Below are 17641 nucleotides of genomic sequence, written 5' to 3' on the forward strand. Positions count from 1 at the left end.
TTTCAGCTATAAACTATCAGCTATCAGTCATCAGCTAACTTTTCAGCTATCAGCTAGCTTATAACTTATTTTTACCAAACAGAGCCTAGGTGTGGAATTTTTTAGGCGGAAGGAGCAAATAATTAATTAAGACTGTTGGATTAAAACAAAATGGATGGCAATGATTTGGAGTAAGTCTATTGACTTACTCTTGAAGTCAATATATCCCTCCTATATATATATATATATATATATATATATATATATATATATATATATATATATATATATATATGTCATATCAAGTGAGAGGACATCTTATAATGAGAGATGAGAGGATTGATTAAGAAAGAGGATCTTTGACCCGTAGTAAAGACAATAAGTGATCTTTGACCCGTGTAGGTCTATAAAAAAACACAAATGACAATAAATTCAACACTTGCTAAAATGAATCTTATTTTTAGAGGAATAAAAAACTTTTTTTTTTTAAAGCGTGAAAAGACTAATTTTAACTATATATAAAAAAAAATAACTATTTTATAAATGGAGAAGTGATGGTTGACCTCTACTAAATATCGTATTCATTAATAATAAGTTTAACCCATAACCCAACATTTGGGTTCAAATTGCAAGTCGTATGATGCATATATGCCCAAATCTCAATTGCACCTTTCACATTATTCAAATAGATGTAAATGAATAGGCATCAACTACTTACATCAAAATATGGCTGCAAGTTCTACACGTGAATAATGCATCAAACCCCACTACTTTACAGTCCAAATTTACAAACTATACTTCAAATCAAATGCATGGCCTATGGCTATGTGACTATCGTCATGCCATCAAGTGATCAAAATCTTTTTCAGATAGAAGTATACATCCTCTCCCTCCCCCGATTCACAATGGCGTTTAGCAAAAAAATAAAATAAATGGAGTAATACAATAACTTATATATTCTCTTCAAATATTCAGTATCACTATCTATACATGATCATCCATCTTTACACATTTTAGCCAAGTAAGAAATTTCATATAACAATATAATCATAAAAAGGAAAATAAGCAAGATAAATACTCAATTTAGATCGAAATGTTTCCTAACTAATCAGTGAAAAGACTCAAATGTTTAGGAAAAAGAGCAGCATTGCTTCAAGTTTTTTTTTAAAAAAAATCATAGCCTAACGCATAAACCACAAACAAATATAATATGAAGTGATCTTTTGATCCCTTTAATCACAAACAAATCAGACTAAATTTACAAATGCCTCACTTCCTTAAATTTGTTATATAAATATCACATATAAATGATGAGTTAGTAACATGTGTTTTAGGGGACCCATGATGCTGAATACTTTATACAACAACTTTTAGATTAAAAACATGTAGTGGTAAAGAATGAAACTCCAGCTTGAGAATCATTATATTCTTGAAATGGAAAGGAATGGATAAACACATCAAAATGAGATGAAAATGTGATCTTAAAACATAGCAGATAGGGGAACATTATTTTAGCTTGAGCATTTCTATCAACTTTAGTTTTCCACTTGTCATAAAGGTCATGATGCAATAATACATTTGAACAACTTTAGTTTTCCACTTGATGCAATAATACATTTGAACAACTTTAGTTTTCCACTTGTCATAAAGGTCATGATCAATTACCTTAACTCATACCATGAATTATTTATCCATATTTTGACTTAACCTAGAAAGATAATCATCACTACTACTAATAAACAGAGTAAAGTTGAAATGATTAGTAACATGGGAAGTTAAATAATGATATTAGTAACATAGCATTGCTTCCAAAACAGTGGATTTCAAAACAGTTTTGAAAGACAAACTCAGTCAAAAAATTCAAGTAGAAAAAGAGTAATAAAGTGAGAAAAAAAATGTTGATATACAAATCTAAACATGTTTATCTTAAATATCCAAAAAAACAAACCTGTTTTTGGAAACACAACCCAAAAACAGAGGCAGTTGAGGAGCATCATTTAAACACGTTTGAGATATAGAAGGTCAGATTAATGGCTTAGAAATAGGTGTGAATTACAAAGTGAAATGCTGATTATGATTAGCACTTAGAAGGAGTTAATGCTAACACAATGGAGGGAAAAATTAGGTTAAGATTAGGGTAAACAATAGCTTGATCAGACAAGCTTTAGAAAGAAAGAAGTATGATAAGTATGATATGATTTAATTTTAGAACGAAAAACATAGAGATCACATGTTGAATGACGTAGATGAAAAAGTTTGATGTTATTGAAATAAAAATGGTAACTGATTGTAATAAAAAACCTACCAATGAAGCATGCATTACCCAACGATGAATTGGAGGTAATTTATCCCTAATGACAACTATGATTTGATTCTAAAACGAAAGGGATGAAGATCACATGTTGAATGAAGGATATGAAGAAGTTTATTGTTTTTGAGATGAAAATGGTGACTCATTGAAATAGTAAAGATTAAGAAAATGAGTTTTTTCTTTGATTGAGGTATATTACCCCTAATTTATCGACGGCTAACGTAAAAAAAAACCTAGTTTATGCCATATTATTATTTAATAAAGTTTTTATTGCCGTTTTCAAACCAAAAATAATAGGCAAATTCTATGGTACACTTAAAAATTTATTTTTTTGTAGGAAAAAATAATTTTCTATCACCTGTAATTATAGTAACTAAATCTTATTTACCAAAAACGTCAACGCAATAAAATTTAATTTTTCTGAATTTTTATTCCTCATAATAGAGAATTTTGATCATTTTTTACAATAAAATTTAAAAAAATTAGTATGATTTTTATAAAAAATGAAATGATAATTTTTCTTATGAAATGATATTTTCTAAACTATAAATGTCAACAAACAACTATTTTTTTCACAAAAAATGATAGTTAATTTATAAATTTTTTAAACAAGAGTGCCGGTACATCTTAATTTGCAAGTGTACCGTAGAAGTTCCCAAGATAATAATGTCCAAACCTAAGATACAATCAACCACAACCACATATGAACTGTGTGATTAATTTTGTGCACAAAATTGTACCGTGTGCATCTGTGGTGGACTCTACAACGTAATGGAATTCTCAATACACACTTTCCGGCCAATTTCTCAAGTCTTTTTAAGTCAAGTCAACTACCGTAATGAACACACCCAATGGACAAAATTACTATAGAATTCCACATGTTACATAATATAATACATTTCATATTCATTCATTCATTCTTATTCTGCTTAATTCATCCTAAATTTTTTTAATGTCTTCTTCCAACTTTGTGTTCTGTTTCCTTTTCTTATTCTCTAATCTTCCACTTCTTCTCTCTGCTGCACCTGAATGTGAAAAAGGAATCACTTTGTGTGGATATCTTGGAGAAATCTCCTCCCCTTTCACCACCGTTAATGACTCAGAATGTGGCTATTACATATCTGGTTGTGACAACAGCAGTTTAGTGAAAACAATTCAACTCAGAGACCAAACCTATATAATTGATAGCATGTATTATATGAACAATTCAATTATCATCTATAGCCCAAACTCTCATAAATTAAATTTAGAATCATTTAAGAATAGGCCAATATTCAGCATTAACACTATTAACTTCCACCGATGCAATCATCACCGTGAGCACATGTTCAAATATAGAAACTGTTCCGATTACGATATCTACTTCACTTCTATACCTGATTATCCCATGTTCCCTATTTTTCCATTTCCATGTTTACCAAACTTTGTCCCTCACGATTGTGCAGAAATATTATTTTCAATACTCGAAATTAAAGTAGATTTAGAGTTTTCCAAAAATGAAGTAGATTTGAAGTTTTGTGAAGAGTGCCATAGTAAAGGAGACTTATGTCTTCCAGATCAGAAAACTTTGAAGTGGAATTGTGTCCCTGGTAAATACATTAATCTGATGCTTATTCCTTAGTTGTATTATACAAGATTGTATGATTTAATATGCTACATATAATGTATACTCATTTTTTTTCTTCAGATTTAAGCTATGTAGCACCAACACCTCAGCCTCAGATTGAATACCATTCCGATATTCATACAAAGAGAAAGGAACAGCATTTGATGCTTGCGGTAATAGGTACTGTATTTTTTCCTTACCATCAAGCATTCATCTTGGTACATACCTAAATGCATGAAGTACTGTCCTTATAATCTCTGATTGTAAATTTACAAACACAGTGTCTTGTTTGTTAGTAATTTTATTTTATTGACCAAATTGACTAACCGATGACACATCCGAATCCGATGTCTAAACAAACTAATTACAAAACACATTTGTTGACTAAATTTACAAACAAAAAACATAATTAGATATATTTTAGTAATTTTGAGGATAAATTCAAGTATCGATCTTCACACAATTAGAAACAAGAATGACTATATATTTGCTACCTTACTAAAATAAAATGGGTTTCTTTTGTTTTTACGAAGATTCTTATAAATTTATTCGCAATAAACAAAAATACTTGATGTACTTGTGGATGTTACTGAGTGCATATAGATTGATCTAGCTTTCTATCTTTGACGACACAGGTTTATCTATTGGATTGGCAACTATGATTGTTTTTATTGGTCTGTACTGTTGGAGAATCAAATCTTTTGGTGTCAAAAACATATCAAGAACCAATTATCAAGGTATCTCAAGAAATACAACATTCCCAGAAGGTGGAGCTGTCTACTTTGGAATTCCTGTCTTCTCTTACGAAGAGCTCAAAGAGGCAACGAACGATTTTGATAAAGCTCGAGAGCTTGGAGAAGGAGGCTTTGGGACTATTTACTATGGTAAGGGGGGGGGGGGTTCTTGAACCCTTTTGTCTTCGAAGAATTCTGCCAGTTTTCCATGAGATACATGTGTCTAGGACAAATTTATTTTTATCTTGTATGTTTTGTAATTGTTGTTGTGCAGCAATGGCTATATAGTCTATGCAAGGTTTTAAATCGCAGTTGAGATCGCTTTGCAATATATTGGAGAGAATTGCAGTCAAATCCGGTCACAAAGACATTAAAAACTTTGCTGTCGCATACTTTGTCAAAATCACGAGTCTATCATGGTCTAGCCTTATTTATTAAAGGATTTATTGTCTGACCAATATAGGTTGTTGATCATAATATAGGCTAATCTCCATCCATCAGATTACATATATCTTTTAACTTTTTCAAGCAAACCAGTCTAGCTTTGCTTTAAAAATGAGATGCTGATGTTAGTTTTTCTCTATGATTTTGGCCACTCTTTAATGTCAGTTATGTACAAAAGATCCTAAATTGAAGTTAAACATGTCTTGTTGAGTAATATCAATTTTGATTCTTTAACAACCAGGAAAGCTTGTAGATGGACGTGAAGTTGCAGTGAAGCGCCTATTCGAGCGCAACTACAGACCAGTAGAATCATTCACAAATGAAATTCAGATTCTCACACGCATGCGCCACAGGAATCTTGTATCCCTTTATGGCTGCACTTCACGCCATAGCCGTGAGTTGCTGTTAGTCTACGAATACATCCCAAACGGAACAGTTAGTAGCCATCTCCACGACAACAAAGCTGACCAAAGCTCATCATTACCATGGTCAGTGAGAATGAAAATAGCCATAGAAACCGCCAGTGCATTAACTTATCTTCATGCCTCTGATGTCATTCACCGAGACGTGAAAACCACCAACATTCTCCTTGACAACAATTTCTGTGTTAAGGTTGCTGATTTTGGTCTTTCAAGACTATACCCTAATGATGTCACACACGTCTCCACAGCGCCGAGAGGAACACCAGGCTATGTTGATCCAGAATATCGTTTATGCTACCAGCTAACAAACAAGAGCGATGTATATAGCTTCGGCGTTGTTCTTGTTGAGCTAATATCATCTTTGCCAGCAGTTGATTTGACAAGGGATAGAGATGACATTAAGTTGGCAAATCTAGCCATAAGGAAGATTCGAAGAAGCGAATTTTGTGACTTGATTGATCCTTCTCTTGGTTTTCAGACAGATAAGAGATTAAAAAATGTGATAACTTCTGTTGCGGAATTGGCTTTTCGGTGTTTGCAAGAGGAGAAGGAATTGAGACCCACTATGTCTGAAGTGTTGGAGGTGCTGCAGACAATTGAAAGCAGGAAGGATGAGGCAGGGAATCACGAGGGGATTGATTTTCATCCTGAAGTAGGAGTAGCACAAAGTTATGTACATCCATCAGTTCCTAACACTTGGATGACGCCACGACGCCATCGACAAACACTTTGATGAAAATGGTATTAAGATTGATGCATCAAATATACCAGTGACTAGACAGTTAGTCTTCGATCTCAAGCATTTGTACATGCTTATGCTCGTTGAGAGGTTCATAAATTCTATATATAAGCATATAATTCTAGTGACAGATGATATTTGTTTGTTGAATATGATTGTATTATAAAAACATGGAAGTTAGGATTTTTATGTTTTCAATCCAAAAGATAAATATTATGCCTCTTTATACATGAAGGTCTAAAATGAAGTGTGCTTTGTTTTCCAAAAGGTTCTATACTGCTGTTGAAAGTGAGCCTTGTCAATACTGTTATACCGGTAAGCTCTTTTCCATTCATGAAATATCAACACTGCTATTGACAAACTGTTATTGACAAGTTACGTAAGTTGTTAGTTCAAGTCATTATAGAATTTGGCGTGGCTACGTGAAATATAGGTTCAGAAATCCTTATTCCAATGGTGTTTCAGCCAATTTCTTGGTGTGTTCGGTTCAGATTTCTTTGTAAAAGACGACGGAATCCATAATTTCTCCATTCTTCAACTCTTTTCCGTTTCTCGAAGGCGTGCCCATCGAAGTTTTTGCTTCCATTAGGTTCTGTCAATCTGAAATCCAAGCCAGCGATAAAGAAATCTTTCTCACAAGCTCTATTAACAATGTGTGATTTGCATCTTAGCCAATTTCGGACGAAATCCGTCGAATGCAACGCCATTGCTGAAAATGATATCATTTCTAACTCTCCAAATCTCATTTATCCAACAATCAAAATACACAAACAAATTTGGAGACATAATTAAGTTAAACTCTACCACCGCATTATCTTTGACCACACTGAAGAAACCACTTGACACAATAGAGGAATAAATGAGTAAATGTTTCTTCCTCACTACAACAAACTTTGAGGAGGAATATTGGCAGAAACCATAACAAACTACCTAGTGTTGATTTTTGTGCACACCAGTATATGAATTGTTCTGCATTTTTGCTTTATTTTGAGACCAAATATACCTGAAGGCTAAAGTGTCGTGATTACAAAGTAAATATCCAAGAAAAGCTAAAGGATTAAGTCACCACATGTAATAAGTAGAAGCGAAATTAATTCGATTTGCAGCCACCAGTAAGATTTTGACGGTACATTGACAGATAAAAGAATTTTGATACAAATTTTGGGAATTTTGATGCAATTGTCTTCTTAATCAACAAATTAATGATTATTTTTATTACGCAAATTGCTATTTGTGAACTCTACTTTAAGAAACAACATTTTAAGAAAAATAAATTAGTGACTTAGAGCAGCAACATCCTTTTGGTGTGTTTCCTCCTTCATGGCAGCGTCCTTCTCGAGGTAGATTCAAGTGCAACATTGATGCCGCTTTTTTAAACAAACAGAATGTCATATGTTTGGGCATGTGTATCTGCGATGAAGGGGGAGTTTTTGGGCTTGCTAAGGTTATTCCATTGCCGGTTATGCATAACGTTATTGTAGGGGAAGCTATGGGTCTCTACCATGCTTTAGAATGGCTAAGTGATATGAGATTTGATAATGTCGATTTTGCATTGGATTCAAAATCTACAATGGATGCCTTCATCAATCCTCGCCCGGATATTTCTGAGTTTGGTCTCATTATTTCTGCGTGTAGAAGTCTTTTCAACCTGAAGTTCACAAACTCAAATATCAAGTTTAATTGAAGACAAGCGAATGATGTAGCTCACGCGTTCGTTGGGCTACCAAATTATTAGCTAGTTCCACCACTTATTCTTACGTACCTCGTTGTATTGAACATCTGATTATTAATGATTTTTTTTTTTTTTTTTTTTGAGAGAAAGGTGCCTATAGCATTTCATTAATAATAATGGATTCAATACAACTTGGGATAACATAATAAATAGTGGGACTAGCTAAGGAAATGGCTTCTCGTGCCAACACATGAGCCGCCACATTCGCTTGTCGCCTAGCGAACTCCACCCTGGAGTTTGTAAAATGTACATAGAACATCTCCATGCAAGCCTTCATAATGCTTCCAAATTCTGTGTTGTCTGAATGGTGTGAATGGAAAGCATCCTTAGTCACTTTCGAATCAAGTTCAAACTCAACATTATTAAATTGCATATCTTGCATCCATTGAATAGCATGAAACAGTCCCAACGCTTCTCCAACATCCGCGGGGTAAAGATAATCAAAATGCATCACTTTGGCTAACACAAAAGTTCCGGAATCATCCCGTAAACAAATCCCAATACCTGTCCTTTGAAATTGCTCCGAAAAGGCCGTGACCACGTTGCACTTAAACCTCCCAATGCTTGGTAGCTGCCACTGCTGAACAACAGTGCTTATACGGGCAGTCTGTTGCTGCAACACAGTCTGCTGGACCGTGACAGCAGCCCGCTGCTGGCCAGCAATCTACTGAGAAACTTGCGGCTGAACTGTAGCAGATTGCGCGTTCAGCTGCGGTGCATTAGCCTCCTGCCAGTCGACAATTAACCCTCGAGCTCTGTCAACAACAACAACACTAATCTCAGTGACGTCCTCCCAAATTTTAAGGGTTCTATGCTTCCACAAACTCCAACATAAAGTAGCAAAACGTTGATTAAGTTGCACATACAAGTTGCGAAGCAAATAAAAAATGGCCTCAACGGCATAATCAGTTTGCATAGCTGCATGTTGGACATCAAACTACATCCCAGATGAGTTCCACACCTGAATTGCAAAAGGGCATTCAAAGAAAATGTGGTTCATGTCCTCATGATTAGAATTGCAGCTAGCACACACCGTCAGACACGACACACCTTTGTCTTGCAAACGGACACGGGTAGGTAAACAACCCCTACACATACACCATAACAAATGCTTAATTTTTGGTGGAACCTTAAGCCGCCAAATATCCTTCCAATTGCCCGGACGATGAAGATGAGAAACGTCGATCAACTCTTCAACACATAATCTATACGCACTCTTCACCGAGTAACAACCATTCTTCTCCGCCTTCCAAATCAAATGATCGTGCTGAACTTGTTCGAAAAGTGGCGTATTCAAAATACGATCAGCCACATCATCGCTGAAAACCTTCCGTATCAGAGGAAAATTCCAGCTTTTGCGATGGACAGACATAAGGCTTTGAACCTTAATATCACGGACATAATGACTTCTGGTAATGTTTCCATCAATACACTCACCGTGAGAGAGCCAAGGAGCATAAAGAATAGGTATATCCACACCAGAACCAATAGTCCACCTAGCCCCGCCTCGCACGATGAAAGGAGCGCTTAAGATACTACGCCAAACAAAACTTGGATTATGACCAACGGTGGCGTCAAGATAGGATTTAGAAGGGAAGTACCGAGCTTTAAAAATACGAGAAACCAGAGATTGAGGTTCTGTTAGAAATTTTCATTCTTGCTTGCCCAACATCGCAAGATTGAAAGCTGAGAGGTCCTTGAAACCCAAACCCCTCTGAGTTTTATGAATCGATAGTTTTTCCCAACTCAACCAAGTTATACCTCTATGAGTGGTTCTGCCATGACCCCACCAAAATGAATTAATCATTCTGTCGATAGAGGTAATAAACGTGGACGATAGTTGAAAAAGACTCATAACATAGGAAGGAATGGCTTGGAGAACCGACTTGATCGTAACTTCACGTCCTGCCTTAGATAGGCACTTACTACTCCAAGAATTAATGTGATGCCACACACGGTCCTTAATATAAGCAAATGTGGATGTCCTATCTCTTCCAATCATAGACGGCATTCCTAAATACTTACCAGTGCCCAAGACAACTCTGACTGCTAAAATGGTGGTGATGTTCTTCTTTAACTCATCGGACACATTCCTACTATAGAAAATTTCTGACTTCGGCAAACTAATTGCTTGACCAGACGCAACCTCATACACATTAAGAATGTTCTTCATAACTTGAGCCTGATTTTCTTCCGCCTTAAAAAGGAGAAAGCAGTCGTCTACAAACAGAAGATGAGAAACTAGGGGTGCCCCTCGACAAATGCTAGTTCCAGAAATGGTTTCACTCTCCTCAGCTTGTCGAATTAAAGATGAAAGACCTTCTGCACAAATTATGAAAAGATATGGGGAAAGCGGACCCCCTTGTCTGAGACCATGCTCCGGTATTACTGGTCCAACATGTTCACCATTAACAAGAACACTATAGTCAACAGATTCAATACACATAACCATCCACTGAAACCACTTCTGATTGAAACCCATCTTGATCATCACCTCCTTCAGATATTCCCAATCCATCCTATCGTAGGCTTTACTGATATCGAGCTTTAGAGCGACAAACTTGTCATTGCCTCTAGTCTTCGTCTTCATAAAATGGATAACTTAAATAGCCACCATCGCGTTATCAAGAATGGACTTATTAGGGATAAATGATGAATGGTTTTCTGACACACATTTATGAAGAACTAATTTCAGACGATTTGCAAGCACCTTAGAGATAAGCTTCTACAACACATTACAAAGAGCAATGGGGCACCAATCTTTCATAGACGCCTTAGAATTTCCTTTCGGAATGAGATCTATGTTCGTAATATTTAAATTAGGCGAAAAACGACCTGTATCAAGCCACTCACAACTCTCCTTGAAAATCTCATCACTACACAAATTCCAAAACTGTTGGTAGAAACCGGGATTATAGCCATCGGGACCGGGACATTTGTCCGGATGCATAGAAAACATGGCCTCTCGGAACTGCTCCCTAGTGAATGGCGCGGTGAGCATCACATTGTCATCCTCAAACACTGATTGGCGAATGGCTTGAATAACAGGAGCCACAACCGTATTTTGTTTTTGGAACAAATTCAAGAAATACTTTTTAGCAACGTTGCACATTCTTCGGCTATCAGAAATCTTGTTACTTGAATCGTCCTTGAGAGATACAATACGATTGACCTTCTTTCTAGCGGGGGAAGAAGAATGAAAGAATTTCGTATTCCGGTCTCCGTCTCTATACCAGTGAGATTTCGCCCGTTGCCGCCAATAAGCATCCTCTTGGGAAAGCAATCTGCACGTCTTCTTTCTAAGACTCACAACCTGCTCTTGACTAGGACCAAAACTATTCAACCGAATAGTTTGTCTTTGCTGCCTACATTCTTCTATATCGGATTTCAATTTGTTACAATGGTCTATGCTCCATACCACCATGTCAGCCGCACAAGAAGATAATTTAGAGACAATTGAATCTAGTGAATGCATATGCCAAGCATCAGTCACGAACTTCTTGAAACCTGGTTCCGGGTACCAAGCATTCTCATAACGAAAGCTGCGTTTGTGCAAATAAGGCCGTTGCACAGGACAACTATTTAAAAGGATGGGATAATGGTCCGAAGACGGGGCTGCCAAATTCTCAAGCGTAGTTGTAGGAAAAATATTGAACCAACCGGTGTTAGCTAAAGCTCTATCAAGCCGTTCTTCCACCGCATGCGGCATGCCCAAACTTTTGAACCACGTAAAAGGATACCCCTCCACCGGAACATACACCAATCCTGAATCAAGTACCGCCTGCCTGAAACCATTAATCAACCAACTAGGTCGGAGGTTCCTTCCTCTTTTTTCACTTGCATCCATGATGTCGTTAAAATCACCCAGAATACACCATGGTCCTGCAAACTGATTAGCCAGAAATTTAAGGAAATCCAACGCATCTCGCCTACGCCTCCTTCAGGGTACCCGTAGTAACCGGTGAATCTCCAAACACCTTGAACAGAATCAACAACGTCTACAGACATATGATTATTTGAATAGTTTACAATCTGACAGTTAAAAGAAGCGCGCCAAAATAATGCAAGGCCACCACTTCTACCATAACAATCAACAGAAAAGCATCAATCAAAACCAAGCAGGTGACGTAAAGCTTCAATTTTATTACGGTGGACTAATGTCTCACTTAAGAATAATAGAACCGGATTGAAGTGCCGAACTAGGTACTTTAAATCAGAAATTGCACTCGGGCTACCTAAACCCCTGCAATTCCAACCGATAACACTCATTTGTTGGACACTAAACATGTCTGATGCAATGGCGTAGGCAAGACATGATATGATCATAGTATGGGCAAACACCTTTTGTCAAGCATAAAATTAAGACGCAGCCACACCAAACCACTATAAATCAATTTGTGGATGCAAGAAATAAAGCCACGTGAATCACAAACCTAATGTACTAATTGATTTAAATGTCATATGGTAGCCAATTGATGAAACCATGCCTCCATCAGAAATATCTTCCATAATCAATGAATTTGAAAGCCCATATGATCACATAACATGCAATGGAAAAATGACTTTGTTATTGCATGGATTCCAATTTAACAAGGAGGAATTTGAATCGGAGTGCCAATTGACATATGCAAACACACGTAAAATTAACTCCAACACACAAAGGAATTTCAATGATGATCAGTGGAAGAACCCTAGGAGAGAAAACCAGAAGTTCGATCTCTATTTGCTAGCATCTTTTATTAAATTGCTAAAAAAAAAAGCATCTTTTATTAAAAAAAAAAAAAAAGTAATTTCATTGTCTATGTCTATGTCTACAGTCACTCAAAATTAAAAAAGTTCGTAGTCAAGAAACATATAAAGCTACGCTCACATTTAAAACTGAAATTAATATATTCTTTAAGAAAAAATAATACTTGATGTGTTTAGTAAATATGGTTAGTGTAAAAAGCAATATTCGTACAATAAAATCAATGGGTTGGATTGGATAACCCTAACGAAAAAATATATATAATGCATAACAGTGCTTATTAGTTTACAACGAAGGAACAAACACCGTCCATAAAATCCAGCTTCTATTGTTGAAATTGTTAGGTTGAACTCTTTCATCCAATTTTAAACCATGAATTTTCTAATGTGTATGAGTTTTTTAGTCTTTAACTCTTCATCTACAAACAAACAAAAAAAGTAATAAAGTTTTCCTGCAACAAAAAAAAATATAATCACTATTGCAGGGAAACTTTGTTACAATCTAACAATCTTCGGTGAAGCCATGTTGCTGCCCATAGTAATTCATCCTAATCCTATTAGTAGTATAAATCTTCTATTCTCTAATTATGAAACTCTACCAAAAATATAATTTTACCATTTTTTAATTTTTTTAAGGGAACCATATTTTAGTTTTTTTTTTTTGGTTACAAGTCATTATAAATTATTTTCTTTTCTGTCTTTTGCTTCTACATCCCGGTGTTATTTCTCTCATAAAAAATTATAAATTAAAACAAATTTTAACCAATTAAAACAACTTTACTCATAATCAAAAGAAAATTTTCTATAATAACTCACTCTCTAAACAAATTCTTCCATAATAACTCACTCTCCACTGTTAAATACTTAGAGTAAAAAACAATCTCCAATAAAAATTGATAATTGATAATTTATTCTTTAATTATGAAACTTTTTTTTTTTTTTTAGGAATCTCTAATTATAAAAATTAATTGCCAGCAAAAACACATTCATGCTTTATTCTAATCATTCCTCACCTCTGAATTTTTTTCCTTTTTTTTTTTTTTTGTGTCTTTTTGTAACAAAAGTTCCCTTTTAGTAGGGGTTGCAAAAAACCCATGCCTGCGGATATCCGCGGATAAATTCCGTCATGGATACGGGATGAGTAGCTAAACGGGTACCTGCAGGAAAAATAAACGTGTATTTAAATACCCGTTGCTTTACGGACACGAACATGGATTTGATGATACCCATACCCGTTAATAAATTAAGTAAGTTACTAAAGAATCCATGTGTGTGTCTATATATATATATATATATATATATATATATATATATATATATATATATATATAATATATGTATGTATGTATATGAGTTTGGTATCTCAAAAAAACCCTAGTATTTTGGATGATTATTTGGATTTTAGTCTTTTTTTTTTTTGGTACATAGAAGAAATGGCAAAATCATCATAAACTCACACACACAAAGTGGAGGTGTCGGGGTTCGAACCCCTGTCAAGACGTCCGACCTAACAATTTCGGCATTTTTGCCAGTTGAGCTAGGACTTGTGGGACTTTTGGATTTTAGTCTTTTCTAACTTTTATTTGGAGGTTTTTATACTTTTTGGATGTTTATTTGGATTTTGGATGTTTTTACCCTTCTATTTTACTTCAAGAATTTGTATGGATTATGTAAGAATCATATACATATTATGGTATGATGAATTTGTTTGGGATTGTGTAAGAATCATGATATTTGTTCGATTTTGGTATGAAGTATAAAATTTGAATGAAATATAATATGTATCGATCTTTAAAAGTTGAAGTTTGTAGGTAATTAAAAAAGTATTTTTCTTTGTACAAAAACAATAAAAAATTCATGGGTACCCGTGAATATCCTTCGGTATCTAAATACCCGTGGATTACCCATATAGAGATACCCACCCGCATGGAGACGGGCACGGTACCATATTTATCCAACGGGACTTGGACAGATATCTACCCGTACACACAGATACCCATTGACATCCCTACCTTTTAGAATGGAAAGAAAACAATTGGTCGAATATTTAAGGTAATTTTGCAACAAAGAATTTCTTTTTATATAATTATAATTATAAACATAAAATAGATTTTGATTTTTATAAAATCACTACAAAATAATTCTTCAAGTTTTTGATTTTCAAAATCACATGTATCTTAATCTGTAACAAACGAGCCTTACGATGGGTTTTGTATAATTTCTTTAAGAAATAAAATCACATTTTTTACCTCTAAAAAATATATTCTTTTTATGATTAAGATAAATAAACACAAAAATAGATTTTGATTTTTTATAAAATCACTACAAAATAATTCTTCAACTTTTTGCTTTTCAAAATCACATGTATCTTAATCCGTAACAAACGAGCCCTATGATGGGTTTTGTATAATTTCTTTAAGAAATAAAATCACTATTTTTACCTTTAAAAAATATATTCTTTTTAAAAACTATTGTATCCATCTGTTACAATTTAAAAAAAAATATCGGTATCTACTTTACAGAGTATTGTATATTTTTTTTTTGAAGGAACAGAGTATTGTATATGTTCGTTTCATTTTTTCAAAATATACTTTTTGTAGAGGGGAGAGAAAATAAAATAAGCATCAAAAGATGGAGATAATTTTGTAACAAAAAATTTCTTTTATATAGTTTTATCCAAGCAAAGTAAATAGTTTTTTTTAAGAAGTGATTTTTATTTCGATAAACAAACACAATTTATTTTTTTATAAATCTCTTAATAATATTCTTTAAACTATTGAATGTCAAATAATTTTGTTAATCCTTAACAAACAAGTCTTATATTTAATTTACATTTACTAAAAATAAATAAACTTTATGATGTTCAATTTTAGGTAATCCAATGAATATGGCAATTGTTTCAATTTTAGTATTAAAAATTAATAAAATAAATTCGAACAAAAAACATGAATAAATACATTTCACTTATCAATAATATGCAAAAAAATATATTTTTACATCCTTTTTTTAAGGAACGTTTTTTAAAAACCTTGTATACTTCTAAATCAAATCGTTTAATGATTTCCATAATAAAATCTTATTCTCATTTCCTCTTATACAAAAAAAGAATATTATTCATTAATATTTTTTTAAAGAAGATACTATTTTAGTATTCTGTTTTTATTTTGTTTCCTTTAATGGAATCTTCAGTCAACACTCAAATTTTGTTATTTTTTTCTTATAATAAAATATCACTCTTCCTCTCCCTATTCCAAAATCATCATAGAGAAAAAGAAACTCTTACATTCAACTTGAAAAGGCCAAAAAGAGAAAAGATGAACATGCTCATGTTGAAGAAGTCCTTGGTTAAACACTGGTTTGTGATTTTCATTTCACCCTTTATTTTGTGTGTTTCTTGTCTTATCCTTTCTAAATACTTTATGAAAGGTGTTTCCCCTACTTTTCATGCACCAAAAAAATTGGACCCTTGTTTAGGCCAATATATATATGTCTATGATCTTCCTAGTCGATTCAATGATGACTTGTTGAAAGGATGCAACACACTCATTAAGTGGGAAAATATGTGTCCTTACTTATCAAACTTAGGATTAGGGCCTAAGATTATTGAGGAATCAAATGAAACTGTTATTTCAAAGAAAAATTGGTATGCAACACATCAATTTTCACTTGAAGTAATTTTTCACAACATAATGAAAGACTACAAGTGTTTAACCAATGATTCATCACTGGCTTCAGCAATTTATGTACCATACTACGCTGGTCTCGATGTAGGTCGGTATCTTTGGGGAGGATTTAATATTTCCATAAGAGATGAATCGCCGAATCAATTAGTGAAATGGTTAGCACAACAATCTCAATGGAAACGAATGTATGGTAAGGATCATTTCATGGTTGGTGGAAGAGTTGGATATGATTTTAGGAGAGGAAGCGATAAAGATGAAGATTGGGGAACAAAGCTAATGTTTCTGCCGGAAGCTAGTAACATTACGATTTTACTAATAGAATCGTGTGCTGATAAAGAGTTTCCTTTATATGAGAATGAATTTGCAATTCCATATCCAACTTATTTTCATCCTTCAAATGATGATGAGATTTTTGAGTGGCAAAGGAAAATGAGAAATAGGAAAAGGGAATATTTGTTTTCATTTGTCGGTGCTCCAAGGCCAAATTTAACATCTTCAATTAGAAACGAGTTAATCGATCATTGTCAATCTTCTAAGAGTTGCAAACTTGTAGGAAATCATTTTGGCGATCCCGTTCATGTTCTGGATGTTTTTCAGAAATCAGTTTTTTGTTTACAACCTCCTGGTGATTCTTTTACCAGAAGATCAACTTTTGATTCGATTTTGGCCGGCTGTATTCCTGTTTTCTTTCATCCACATTCAGCGTATAAGCAATATATGTGGCATTTTCCTAAAAATAATTCAAGTTACTCCGTGTTCATACCTGAAACTGATGTCAAGAGGAAGAGAGTGATGATCAATGAGACATTGTTTAATGTACAAGAAAGCGAAGTGTTGGAAATGAGAGATGAGGTCATAAGATTAATTCCGAAGATTGTATACCGTTATCCAAGTTCTAGGTTGGAGACACTTGATGATGCATTTGATGTAGCTGTTAAGGGAGTTCTTCAAAGAATTGAAGAAATGAAAAGGTAGATCACAAATGTCAGCAATTCTTTCCATGTAGAAGTTGTTGTCCTCTAACAATTGCATTTTCTTTCGAGTAATTTGTTCTCGAGAGTCGGCACATTATTTTTGTATTTACGATAACAAAATATTTCATTTCTTTAATTATGATTTACGATTTAAATCTTTAATTTTGTTTGAGTTTTGATCTAATATAATGTTTTACTTTGTTGGAATTCAAATTAGTGGTATTATCTCATCTCATGTCGACTATAAACGTGCTAATTGAATGATATATTA

General features: G+C 34.0%; 3 protein-coding genes across 4 annotated transcripts; 2 read left to right on the forward strand and 1 right to left on the reverse strand.

Moving 5' to 3' along the window:
* Window positions 1-3062: 3062 nt before the first annotated feature.
* On the forward strand, window positions 3063-6509 carry LOC11409653 (LEAF RUST 10 DISEASE-RESISTANCE LOCUS RECEPTOR-LIKE PROTEIN KINASE-like 1.1). Of its 2 annotated transcripts, XM_003614500.4 has the most exons (4): window positions 3063-3879; window positions 3978-4076; window positions 4532-4780; window positions 5316-6509. In XM_003614500.4, exons 1-4 carry the CDS (start codon window positions 3243-3245, stop codon window positions 6227-6229), a joined length of 1899 nt encoding a protein of 632 aa, XP_003614548.1. In that variant the 5' UTR covers window positions 3063-3242; the 3' UTR covers window positions 6230-6509. The 2 variants fall into 2 exon arrangements, with proteins under 2 accessions (XP_003614548.1, XP_039690531.1); XM_039834597.1 differs by lacking the exon at window positions 4532-4780.
* Window positions 6510-8061: 1552 nt separating this feature from the next.
* On the reverse strand, window positions 8062-10557 carry LOC112422100 (uncharacterized). The gene is made up of 4 exons (XM_024784846.1): window positions 9729-10557; window positions 9018-9572; window positions 8644-8885; window positions 8062-8544 (listed from the first exon to the last, which is right to left on the reverse strand). The coding sequence occupies exons 1-4, from the start codon at window positions 10555-10557 to the stop codon at window positions 8062-8064; spliced, it is 2109 nt and encodes a 702-aa protein (XP_024640614.1).
* Window positions 10558-16132: 5575 nt separating this feature from the next.
* LOC11411188 (probable xyloglucan galactosyltransferase GT14) lies at window positions 16133-17371 on the forward strand. Its single transcript, XM_003614503.2, has one exon. It carries the CDS (start codon window positions 16133-16135, stop codon window positions 17369-17371), a length of 1239 nt encoding a protein of 412 aa, XP_003614551.2.
* Window positions 17372-17641: the final 270 nt, after the last annotated feature.

The sequence above is a fragment of the Medicago truncatula genome, chromosome 5, assembly GCF_003473485.1.
Source record: "Medicago truncatula cultivar Jemalong A17 chromosome 5, MtrunA17r5.0-ANR, whole genome shotgun sequence".
NCBI classification, from domain to species: Eukaryota; Viridiplantae; Streptophyta; class Magnoliopsida; order Fabales; family Fabaceae; genus Medicago; species Medicago truncatula.

Coding starts and splice junctions, on each gene's coding strand:
- LOC11409653 (XM_003614500.4), top strand. CDS start 3,243: ATGTCTTCTTCCAACTTTGTGTTCTGTTTCCTTTTCTTATTCTCTAAT. Junction 3,880..3,977: donor GAAGTGGAATTGTGTCCCTG/GTAAATACATTA, acceptor TTTTTTCTTCAG/ATTTAAGCTATGTAGCACCA. Junction 4,781..5,315: donor CTTTGGGACTATTTACTATG/GTAAGGGGGGGG, acceptor TTTAACAACCAG/GAAAGCTTGTAGATGGACGT.
- LOC11411188 (XM_003614503.2), top strand. CDS start 16,133: ATGAAAGGTGTTTCCCCTACTTTTCATGCACCAAAAAAATTGGACCCT.
- LOC112422100 (XM_024784846.1), bottom strand. CDS start 10,557: ATGAAGACGAAGACTAGAGGCAATGACAAGTTTGTCGCTCTAAAGCTC. Junction 9,573..9,728: donor TGGCAGAACCACTCATAGAG/GTATAACTTGGT, acceptor GTATTTTTAAAG/CTCGGTACTTCCCTTCTAAA. Junction 8,886..9,017: donor TGTCCGTTTGCAAGACAAAG/GTGTGTCGTGTC, acceptor TCCAACATGCAG/CTATGCAAACTGATTATGCC.